Below are 12,765 nucleotides of genomic sequence, written 5' to 3'. Positions count from 1 at the left end.
CTTGTGCCTTGTAGATGGTGGAAAGGCTTTGGGGAGTCAGGAGGTGAGTCACTCGCTGCAGAATACCCAGCCTCTGACCTGCTCTCGTAGCCACAGTATTTATATGGCTGGTCCAGTTAAGTTTCTGGTCAATGGTGACCCCCAGGATGTTGATGGTGGTGGATTCGGCGATGGTAATGCCGTTGAATGTCAAGGGGAGGTGGTTAGACTCTCTCTTGTTGGAGATGGTCATTGCCTGGCACTTATCTGGCGCGAATGTTACTTGCCACTTTTGAGCCCAAGCCTGGATGTTGTCCAGGTCTTGCTGCATGCGGGCTCGGACTGCTTCATTATCTGAGGGGTTGCGAATGGAACTGAACACTGCAGTCATCAGCGAACATCCCCATTTCTGACCTTATGATGGAGGGAAGGTCATTGATGAAGCAGCTGAAGATGGTTGGGCCTCGGACACTGCCCTGAGGAACTCCTGCAGCAATGCCCTGGGGCTGAGATGATTGGCCTCCAACAACCACTACCATCTTCCTTTGTGCCAGGTATGACTCCAGCCACTGGAGAGTTTTCCCCCTGATTCCCATTGACTTCAATTTTACTAGGGCTCCTTGATGTCAAGGGCAGTCACTCTCACCTCACCTCTGGAATTCAGCTCTTTTGTCCATGTTTGGACCAAGGCTGTAATGAGGTCTGGAGCCGAGTGGTCCTGGCGGAACCCAAACTGAGCATCGGTGAGCAGGTTATTGGTGAGTAAGTGCCGCTTGATAGCACTGTCGACGACACCTTCCATCACTTTGCTGATGATTGAGAGTAGACTGATGGGGCGGTAATTGGCCGGATTGGATTTGTCCTGCTTTTTGTGGACAGGACATACCTGGGCAATTTTCCACATTGTCGGGTGGATGCCAGTGTTGTAGCTGTACTGGAACAGCTTGGCTAGAGGCGCAGCTAGTTCTGGAGCACAAGTCTTCAGCACTACAGCTGGGATGTTGTTGGGGCCCATAGCCTTTGCTGTATCCAGTGCACTCAGCCGTTTCTTGATATCACGTGGAGTGAATCGAATTGGCCGAAGACTGGCTTCCGTGATGGTGGGGATATCGGGAGGAGGCTGAGATGGATTATCCACTCGGCACTTCTGGCTGAAGATGGTTGCAAACGCTTCAGCCTTGTCTTTTGCACTCACGTGCTGGACTCCGCCATCATTGAGAATGGGGATGTTTGCAGAGCCTCCTCCTCCCGTTAGTTGTTTAATTGTCCACCACCATTCACGACTGGATGTGGCAGGACTGCAGAGCTGTGATCTGATCCGTTGGTTGTGGAATCGCATAGCTCTGTCTATAGCATGTTGCTTCCGCTGTTTAGCATGCATGTAGTCCTGAGTTGTAGCTTCACCAGGTTGGCACCTCATTTTTAGGGACGCCTGGTGCTGCTCCTGGCTTTCTCTTCTACACTCCTCATTGAACCAGGGTTGATCCCCTGGCTTGTTGGTAATGGTAGAGTGAGGAATATGCCGGGCCATGAGGTTACAGATTGTGCTGGAATACAATTCTGCTGCTGCTGATGGCCCACAGCGCCTCATGGATGCCCAGTTTTGAGCTGCTAGATCTGTTCTGAATCTATCTCATTTAGCACGGTGGTAGTGCCACACAACACATTGGATGGTGTCCTCAGTGCGAAGACGGGACTTCATCTCCACGAGGACCGTGCGGTGGTAACTCCCACCAATACTGTCATGGACAGATGCATTTGCGACAGGTAGATTGGTGAGGACGAGGTCAAGTAAGTTTTTCCCTCGTGTTGGTTCGCTCACCACCTGCCGCAGGCCCAGTCTGGCAGCTATGTCCTTCAGGACTCGGCCAGCTCGGTCAGTAGTGGTGCTACCGAGCCACTCTTGGTGATGGACATTGAAGTCTCCCACCCAGAGTACATTTTGTGCCCTTGCTACCCTCAGTGCTTCCTCCAAGTGGTGCTCAACATGGAGGAGGACTGATTCATCAGCAGGAGGTTTCCGTGCCCATGTTTGACCTGATGCCATGAGATTTCATGGGGTCCAGAGTCAATGTTGAGGTCTTTGGTCTCTAATCAGCCCTACTCTTTCCTTAGTTATCCTCTTGCTCTTTTTGTATTTATAAAACATTTTTGGGTTTTCCTTAATTTCAGTTGCCAGTATTTTGTCATGCCCTTTCTTTGCTTTCCTGATTTCCTTTTTCGTTTCACCCCTGCACTTTCCTCTAGACTTTCTGCAGTATTGAGCTCTTGGAGTCTCACATAAGCTTCCCTTTTTGCCTTATGTTTGGGGGTCTATAGTACTATAGCCCTTTATGCTCCTTGTCATCCAGGGGCTCTGGATTTGGCTGTCCCACCCTGTTTTCTTTGTGGGAACATGTTTTCTCTGAATCCCTTGAATCTCCCCCTTGAATGTCTCCCACTGTCCTGACACTGATTTACCTTCAAATAGCTGTTTGCAGTCCACTTTTGCAAAATCACTTCTCAGCTTAGTAAAATTGGCCTTTCCCCAATTTAGAATTTTTACTCTTGTTCTATCTTTGTTCTTTTCCATAACTATGCTAAATCTAACTGAATTATGATCACTACCACCAAAATGCTCTCCCACTGATACTTCTCCCACCCGCCCAGCTTCATTTCCTAAATCCAGAACTGCCCCTCATTGGGCTTTTGCTATGTTATGTACTGGCTAAAAAAGTTCTCCTGAATGCAATTTAAGAATTCTGCCCCCTCGAATTTTTATACTGATTGTATCCCAGTTGATATTAGGGTAAATCCCCTACTATTACTGCCCTATTTTTGTACTTTTCAGAATTTTGCCTACATATTTGCTTTTCTATCTCCCTCTGACTGGGGGTCTATAGAACACACCCAGCAGTGTGACTGCCCCTTTTTTGTTCTTTAGCTCAACCCATATGGCCTCATTTGATGATCCTTCTAACATAGCCCTCCTCACAGCTGTAATTGTTTCTTTAACCAATACTGCCACCCCCTCTTTATATCCCCCCTCTCGATCTCATCCGAAAATCCTGTAACCAGGAACGTTCAGCTGCCATTCCTGCCCCTGTTTAAGCTATGTTTCAGTAATAGCTAAGATATCATACTTCCACTGTCTATCAGTGCCCTCAGCTCATCTGCCTTTTCACTATACTCCTTGCATTGAGGTATATACCATTAAGCACTTCCAAACTCCTTTGTTGTCTAGTTTCTAACCTCCATTTGGTACATCTTGCATGCCCTCCTCTATCATCAGCTTTAAAAATAGTAAGGAATTAAAAATTAAACACCCGGGTAAAGGAATATCTATTTAAAAATCTTAAGTCTGCATGGATTTCCTGTCAACTTTTTCAATTATAAATTCCCATGTCCATATTTATGTTGGAAAGTGCCTATGGAAATGTCGCGCTGTTATTATGCCCTCCCGCTGATGGAGTTGCTGTAGCATCACTATTCATGGGATGGTGTAATTACAGAGTGACAAATTTACTTAGATCCTGAATTACAGCATCTGCCTTTAGTTGGTTATACTGAGAATTATAAAACAATTATTGTTTCTATAAATTATTGATGCAACAATGAAATCTTATCTAGCTGCAGTGGGAAAGGAAAAAATGAATTTACTTTCCAGGATCAAAGCAAAAAAACATTTTTAATGCAGTGTCTTTTGGAGGAATTGTTATAAGCTACTTACTGTGAGATTTGTGCCCCGTATCCGTTTTCACACTCCAGGAATATCCCTCATTCTCAAACATGGTAACCCCCAACTCTCGCCCTTGGACCTTCTGCTTCCAGCACCGCCATGTCATAGACCTCCACTGCTGCCAGATTCCAGTAGACCCCTCTGCTCCACTACAACCAGATCCCCGCAATTCTCCCAGTAAACCATGCTCCACTTCCCACCTCATCAAGTGCCATCAAACCCAAGATTTCCCCTTTGCAGTACTGTGAAATCAAGAGTCACCCGCTCCCCCATGCAACTGGTGAGCAATCCTCTCCTGCCTCTCAACTACTTCCAAACTGCTCCATGTTATCTGCCATCTTCCTGGGCTTTTAAAAACAAGTGAAATAAAAAAATTAAGTACATAAACAAAGGAACATATAACCAAGGCCATTTATTTATAATTTTTAAGGAAAAATAAACAAATGTGGAATCCAATGCCTAGGATACAATGTAATATAAATGGAATTTGACTGTCACTGTAAATCAGTGGCTGTGGTAATGCATTGTACATGACATGGCATAACACCCCTGTAATAATAGAACAGAATATCCTTCAACTTGTAAGCAATACCACAGGAGACTATGTGAAAACTATGAATATAATGTAACTTAAACAACCATTAATCATTTTTTGTAAGAGTTAGTAAGTGATTTTTGGTAGAGATGTCGAGAATTTAGCAGATCGGTCATATAGTAAAAATGATCGTTTTGGACCAATCCTTAGTGCAGTGATGACTTGAATTGTCAATTGTGAAGCACATTTTAAAAAAAAATCTAACAACTGTTAGACCTGCCTAGTGTTGCTCACTGGAAGTGTAAACACCCACTTTGGTTTAAAAATAATCTTTCTATTTCACACTTACAAGTATAAACATCTCCACTTATTTAAAGTGAGTTTTGTGATTAATGGCAATCTTGCTGTTTGAAATATTACTTCTAAGATTTCCTCAAAGTTGATAGCTGTGTGCTATGTTCCCTAGTACTGGGTTATATGTTGAAGCTTACTTGTGGTTTATTTTCTCCTCTGTTCCTCACTCTTTTCCTTAGGTGGTGGGTAGTATGGATGCTCATCCAAGTCGTTATTGTGCCACAGTTCGTGTACAGCAGCATCGACAGGAGATTATCCAGGACCTTGCTTTCATGGTCAGAGAACTCCTCATCCAGTTTTACAAATCTACTCGCTTCAAACCAACGCGAATTATTTTCTATAGAGATGGAGTTTCAGAAGGACAGTTTCAACAGGTAAACAAGGCATAGGGAAATCTGTTGGGTCACAGTAGCATATTTATTAGCTGGACAAAGAGGCTGTCAAGTCTATAAATGTGCTTACCGAAAGGAAGTGATGACCTGTTTGTGTAACAGCTGCAAATTTGCAAGACTGGTCCTACATAAATGATTTGATAATTTACTCTAGTCGTAATACTGAGTAAAACAAACTCTGTGCTTACTTTGGATTTGGCCTTGCCTATGAACGAAGAAATGGAGCAGACGATTCTTCTAACACTGGTTTAGGTGGCTTGATGTGGCCACATAATTTTTCTGCCACATGAAAACATTGCGTATGTTTGTGCTGTAACCTTTAGTTAGATTTAGTTAACGGCTTAACTGTGCGTGAACATCTATCCAATAGTGATCATAACGTGATCGAGTTCAATGTAGTGTTTGAAAGGGAAAAAAGTGAATCGGCTGCTAAGATTCTAGACTTGAGCAAGGCCGACTTCAATGGGATGAGACAGAGACTGTCCACAGTAAACTGGGCAAATCTGTTAATGGGTAAAACGACTGATCAGTGGGAAATGTTTAAAGAAATATTTAACGTGATACAGAATCGGTTTATACCCCTGAGGGGCAAGAACTCTACTTGCCAAAAAAAAACAGCCATGGACAACAAAAGAGGTAAGGGGCAGTATAAGACATGAGGAAAGGGCATACAAAAAGGCAAAAAATGGCACAGATCCTGGCGAATGGGAAAGATACAAAGATCAACAAAGGGTCACAAAACAGATAGTAAGGGCTACAAAAAGAGTATGAAAAGAAACTCCAGGGATATCAAAACCAATATGAAGAACTTTTATAGTTATATTAGGAAAAAGAGGGTGGTCAGGAGCAGTGTTGGCCCCTTAAAAACTGAAAGTGGGGATATTGTCATTGACAATGGGGAAATGGCGGACATGTTGAACAATGTGGTTGATTCTTAATTGCCCTCTGAAATGGCCTAGCAAGCCACTCAGTTGTAAAATCTCGCTACGAAAAGTCATAATAAGAATAAAACCGGACGGACCACCCGGCACCGGACACGACAACGGCAAAACACCAAGCCCAGTCGACCCTGCAAGGTCCTCCTTACTAACATCTGGGGACTTGTGCCAAAATTGGGAGAGCTGTCCCACAGACTAGTCAAGCAACAGCCTGACATAGCCATACTCACAGAATCATATCTTTCAGCCAACGTCCCAGACTCTTCCATCACCATCCCTGGGTATGTCCTGTCCCACCGGCAGGACAGACCCACCAGAGGTGGCGGTACAGTGATATACAGTCAGGAGGGAGTGTCCCTGGGAGTCCTCAACATTGACTCTGGACCCCATGAAATCTCATGGCATCAGGTCAAACATGGGCAAGGAAACCTCCTGCTGATTACCACCGACCGTCCTCCCTCAGCTGATGAATCAGTCCTCCTCCATGTTGAACACCACTTGGAGGAAGCACTGAGGGAAGCAAGGGCACAAAATGTACTCTGGGTGGGGGACTTCAATGTCCATCACCAAGAGTGGCTCTGTAGCACCACTACTGACCGAGCTGGCCGAGTCCTGAAGGACATAGCTGCTAGACTGGGCCTGCGGCAGGTGGTGAGCGAACCAACACGAGGGAAAAACTTACTTGACCTCGTTCTCACCAATCTACCTGTCGCAAATGCTTCTGTCCATGACAGTATTGGTAGGAGTGACCACCGCACAGTCCTCGTGGAGATGAAATCCCGTCTTCGCACTGAGGACACCATCCAACGTGTTGTGTGGCACTACCACCGTGCTAAATGGGATAGATTCAGAACAGATCTAGCAGCTCAAAACTGGGCATCCATGAGGCGCTGTGGGCCATCAGCAGCAGCAGAATTGTATTCCAGCACAATCTGTAACCTCATGGCCCGGCATATTCCTCACTCTACCATTACCAACAAGCCAGGGGATCAACCCTGGTTCAATGAGGAGTGTAGAAGAGAAAGCCAGGAGCAGCACCAGGCGTACCTAAAAATGAGGTGCCAACCTGGTGAAGCTACAACTCAGGACTACATGCATGCTAAACAGCGGAAGCAACATGCTATAGACAGAGCTAAGCGATTCCACAACCAACGGATCAGATCAAAGCTCTGCAGTCCTGCCACATCCAGTCGTGAATGGTGGTGGACAATTAAACATCTAACGGGAGGAGGAGGCTCTGCAAACATCCCCATTCTCAATGATGGCGGAGTCCAGCACGTGAGTGCAAAAGACAAGGCTGAAGCGTTTGCAACCATCTTCAGCCAGAAGTGCCGAGTGGATAATCCATCTCAGCCTCCTCCCGATATCCCCACCATCACGGAAGCCAGTCTTCGGCCAATTCGATTCACTCCACGTGATATCAAGAAACGGCTGAGTGCACTGGATACAGCAAAGGCTATGGGCCCTGACAACATCCCAGCTGTAGTGCTGAAGACTTGTGCTCCAGAACTAGCTGCGCCTCCAGCCAAGCTGTTCCAGTACAGCTGCAACACTGGCATCCACCCGACAATGTGGAAAATTTCCCAGGTATGTCCTGTCCACAAAAAGCAGGACAAATCCAATCCGGCCAATTACCGCCCCATCAGTCTACTCTCAATCATCAGCAAAGTGATGGAAGGTGTCGTCGACAGTGCTATCAAGCGGCACTTACTCACCAATAACCTGCTCACTGATGCTCAGTTTGGGTTCCGCCAGGACCACTCGGCTCCAGACCTCATTACAGCCTTGGTCCAAACATGGACAAAAGAGCTGAATTCCAGAGGTGAGGTGAGAGTGACTGCCCTTGACATCAAGGCAGCATTTGACCGAGTATGGCACCAAGGAGCCCTAGTAAAATTGAAGTCAATGGGAATCAGGGGGAAAACTCTCCAGTGGCTGGAGTCATACCTGGCACAAAGGAAGATGGTAGTGGTTGTTGGAGGCCAGTCATCTCAGCCCCAGGGCATTGCTGCAGGAGTTCCTCAGGGCAGTGTCCTTGGCCCAACCATCTTCAGCTGCTTCATCAATGACCTTCCCTCCATCATAAGGTCAGAAATGGGGATGTTCGCTGATGACTGCACAGTGTTCAGTTCCATTCGCAACCCCTCAGATAATGAAGCAGTCCGAGCCTGCATGCAGCAAGACCTGGACAACATCCAGGCTTGGGTTGATAAGTGGCAAGTAACATTCGCGCCAGATAAGTGCCAGGCAATGACCATCTCCAACAAGAGAGAGTCTAACCACCTCCCCTTGACATTCAACGGCATTACCATCGCCGAATCCCCCACCATCAACATCCTGGGGGTCACCATTGACCAGAAACTTAACTGGACCAGCCATATAAATACTGTGGCTACGAGAGCAGGTCAGAGGCTGGGTATTCTGCGGCGAGTGACTCACCTCCTGACTCCCCAAAGCCTTTCCACTATCTACAAGGCACAAGTCAGGAGTGTGATGGAATACTCTCCACTTGCCTGGATGAGTGCAGCTCCAACAACACTCAAGAAGCTCGACACCATCCAAGATGAAGCAGCCCGCTTGATTGCCACCCCATCCACCACCCGAAACATTCACTCCCTTCACCACTGGCGCACTGTGGCTGCAATGTGCACCATCCACAGGATGCACTGCAGCAACTCGCCAAGGCTTCTTCGACAGCACCTCCCAAACCCGCGACCTCTACCACCTAGAAGGACAAGGGCAGCAGGCGCATGGGAACAACACCACCTGCACGTTCCCCTTCAAGTCACACACCATCCCGACTTGGAAATATATCGCCGTTCCTTCATTGTCGCTGGGTCAAAATCCTGGAACTCCCTTCCTAACAGCATTGTGGGAGAACCGTCACCACATGGACTGCAGCGGTTCAAGAAGGCGGCTCACCACCACCTTCTCGAGGGCAATTAGGGATGGGCAATAAATGCCGGCCTTGCCAGCGACGCCCACATCCCATGAACGTATATAAAAAAAAATGACTTTGCGTCAGTATTTACATTAGAAAAAGAGGATAGCATGCCGGAAATCCCAAGAAAACTTATATTGAATCAGGGACAGGGACTCGATAAAATTAACATAAGTAAAGCAACAGTAATGAAGAAAATAATAGCACTAAAGAGTGACAAATCCCCAGGACCAGATGGTTTCCATCCCAGGGTTTTAAAGGAAGTAGGTGAGCACATTGCGGATGCCCTAACTATAATCTTTCAAAAGTTCTCTAGATTCAGGAACTGTCCCTCGAGATTGGAAAATTGCACATGTCACTCCGCTTTTTAAGAAAGGAGAGAGAAGGAAACCGGGGAATTATAGACCAGTTAGCCTAACATCTGTTGTGGGGAAAATGCTGGAGTCTATAATTAAGGATAGGGTGACTGAACACCTCAAGAATTTTCAGTTAATCAGAGAGCCAGCATGGATTTGTGAAAGGTAGGTCGTGCCTGACAAACCTGATTGAATTTTTTGAAGAGGTGACTAAAGTAGTGGACAGGGGAATGTCAATGGATGTTATTTATATGGACTTCCAGAAGGCATTTGATAAGGTCCCACATAAGAGACTGTTAGCTAAATTAGAAGCCCATGGAATCGAGGGAAAAGTACGGACTTGGTTCGGAAGTTGGCTGAGCAAAAGGTGACAGAGAGTAGGGATAATGGGAAGGTACTCACATTGGCAGGATGTTACTAGTGGAGTCCCACAGGGATCTGTCTTGGGGCCTCAATTATTCACAATATTTATTAACGACTTAGATGAAGGCATAGAAAGTCACATATCTAAGTTTGCCGATGACACAAAGATTGGTCCAACGATTTTATTTGAAATCTACAAGCTTTCGGAGGCTTCCTCCTTCCTCAGGTAAATGTCAGGAACTCCTCGAAGCCTACGCATTTATAAATCACAGAACAATACATGGTGATTACAGACAGCCTTTGCAACTGCCCGTTGCCAAGGCAATCACCGTGTTCAGACAGAGAGGTGTTACCTACAGAACCCCCGAATATACATTCAACAAAAAAGAGAGAGGCAGAAACATCCGGAAGGCAGAGAAAGCCAGCAAATGACCCGTTATATTAAAAACAGATAGCTTTTGTTCGCTGGTGGGCTTACGTGTAGCGTGACATGAACCCAAGATCCCGGTTGAGGCCGTCCTCATGGGTGCGGAACTTGGCTATCAATTTCTGCTCGACGATTTTGCGTTGTCGTGTGTCTCGAAGGCCGCCTTAGAGTACGCTTACCCGAAGGTCGGTGGCTGAATGTCCCTGACTGCTGAAGTGTTCCCCGACTGGGAGGGAACCCTCCTGTCTGGCGATTGTTGCGCGGTGTCCGTTCATCCGTTGTCGCAGTGTCTGCATGGTCTCGCCAATGTACCATGCTCCAGGGCATCCTTTCCTGCAACGTATGAGGTAGACAACGTTGGCTGAGTCACAGGAGTGTGAACCATGTACCTGGTGGGTGGTGTACTCTCCTGTGATGGTGGTATCTGTGTCGATGATCTGGCATGTCTTGCAGAGGTTACCGTGGCAGGGTTGTGTGGTGTCGTGGACGCTGTTCTCCTGAAAGCTGGGTAATTTGCTGCGAACGATAGTCTGTTTGAGGTTGGGTGGCTGTTTAAAGGCGAGTAGTGGAGGTGTGGGCATGGCCATAGTGAGGTGTTCGTCGTCATTGATGACATGTTGAAGGCTGCGGAGAACATGGCGTAGTTTCTCCGTTCCGGGGAAGTACTGGACGACGAAGGGTACTCTGTTGGTTGCGTCCCGTGTTAGTCTTCTGAGGAGGTCTATGCGATTTTTCGCTGTGGCCCGTCGGAACTGTCGATCGATGAGTCGAGCGTCATATCCCGTTCTTACCAGGGCGTCTTTGCGTCTGTAGGTGTCCATCGCGTTCCTCCTCGTCTGAGCAGACCGTGTGTATTTGCAGGGCCTGTCCATAGGGGATGGCCTCTTTGATGTGGTTAGGGTGGAAGCTGGAAAAGTGGAGCATCGTGGGCTTGCGGTAGAGTGAGGTGCTGAGGTGCCCGTCTTTGATGGAGATTCGTGTGTCCAAGAAAGAAACTGATTCTGAGGAGTAGTCCATGGTGAGCTTGATGGTGGGATGGAACTTGTTGATGTTATCGTGTAGTCTCTTTAGTGATTCTTCGCCATGGGTCCATAGAAAGAAAATGTGGTCGATGTATCTGGTGTATAGCGTTGGTTGGAGGTCCTGTGCAGTGAAGCAGTCCTGCTCGAACTTGTGCGTGAAAGTGTTGGCGTATTGGGGTGCAAATTTGGTCCCCATAGCTGTTCCGTGTGTTTGGGTAAAGAACTGGTTATCGAAGGTGAAGACATTGTGATCCAGGATGAAGCGGATGAGTTGTATCCGCTTCATCCTGGATCACAATGTCTTGACCTTCGATAACCAGTTCTTTACCCAAACACACGGAACAGCTATGGGGACCAAATTTGCACCCCAATACGCCAACATTTTCACGCACAAGTTCGAGCAGGACTTCTTCACTGCACAGGACCTCCAACCAACGCTATACACCAGATACATCGACGACATTTTCTTTCTATGGACCCACGGCGAAGAATCACTAAAGAGACTACACGATAACATCAACAAGTTCCATCCCACCATCAAGCTCACCATGGACTACTCCTCAGAATCAGTTTCTTTCTTGGACACACGAATCTCCATCAAAGACGGGCACCTCAGCACCTCACTCTACCGCATGCCCACGGACAACCTCACGATGCTCCACTTTTCCAGCTTCCACCCTAACCACATCAAAGAGGCCATCCCCTATGGACAGGCCCTGCGAATACACAGGGTCTGCTCAGACGAGGAGGAACGCAATGGACACCCTGGTAAGAACGGGATATGACGCTCGACTCATCGATCGACAGTTCCGACGGGCCACAGCGAAAAATCGCATAGACCTCCTCAGAAGACTAACACGGGACGCAACCAACAGAGTACCCTTCGTCGTCCAGTACTTCCCCGGAGCGGAGAAACTACGCCATGTTCTCCGCAGCCTTCAACATGTCATCAATGACGGCGAACACCTCGCTATGGCCATCCCCACACCTTCACTACTCGCCTTTAAACAGCCACCCAACCTCAAACAGACTATCGTTCGCAGCAAATTACCCAGCTTTCAGGAGAACAGCGTCCACGACACCACACAACCCTGCCACGGTAACCTCTGCAAGACATGCCAGATCATCGACACAGATACCACCACCACACGAGAGGACACCACCCACCAGGTGCATGGTTCATACTCCTGTGACTCGGCCAACGTTGTCTACCTCATACGTTGCAGGAAAGGATGCCCCAGAGCATGGTACATTGGCGAGACCATGCAGACACTGCGACAACGGATGAACGGACACCGCGCAACAATCGCCAGACAGGAGGGTTCCCTCCCTGTCGGGGAACACTTCAGCAGTCAGGGACATTCAGCCACCGACCTTCGGGTAAGCGTACTCCAAGGCGGCCTTCGAGACACACGACAATGCAAAATCGTCGAGCAGAAATTGATAGCCAAGTTCCGCACCCATGAGGACGGCCTCAACCGGGATCTTGGGTTCATGTCACGCTACACGTAAGCCCACCAGCGAACAAATGTTATCTGTTTTTAATATAACGGGTCATTTGCTGGCTTTCTCTGCCTTCCGGATGTTTCTGCCTCGCTTTTTTTCCAGTTTTTTTTTGTTGAATGTATATTCGGGGGTTCTGTCGGTAACACCTCTCTGTCTGAACACGGTGATGGCAACGGGCAGTTGCAAAGGCTGTCTGTAATCACCATGTATTGTTCTGTGATTTATAAATGCGTA

General features: G+C 47.3%; 1 protein-coding gene across 1 annotated transcript in view; it reads left to right on the top strand.

Moving 5' to 3' along the window:
* The window catches only part of LOC137310891 (protein argonaute-2), a 120,160-nt gene that overhangs the window by 71,214 nt on the left and 36,181 nt on the right, over nucleotides 1–12,765 (top strand). Inside the window, exon 15 of the mRNA XM_067978445.1 lies at nucleotides 4,766–4,960. Coding sequence (XP_067834546.1) covers nucleotides 4,766–4,960 — 195 coding nt within the window. The remainder of the gene's footprint in view (nucleotides 1–4,765; nucleotides 4,961–12,765) is intronic.

This window comes from Heptranchias perlo, chromosome 3 (assembly GCF_035084215.1).
Source record: "Heptranchias perlo isolate sHepPer1 chromosome 3, sHepPer1.hap1, whole genome shotgun sequence".
NCBI classification, from domain to species: Eukaryota; Metazoa; Chordata; class Chondrichthyes; order Hexanchiformes; family Hexanchidae; genus Heptranchias; species Heptranchias perlo.
Note: the sequence above shows the minus strand (reverse complement) of the source record. Positions and strands in the feature narration are given on the sequence as shown.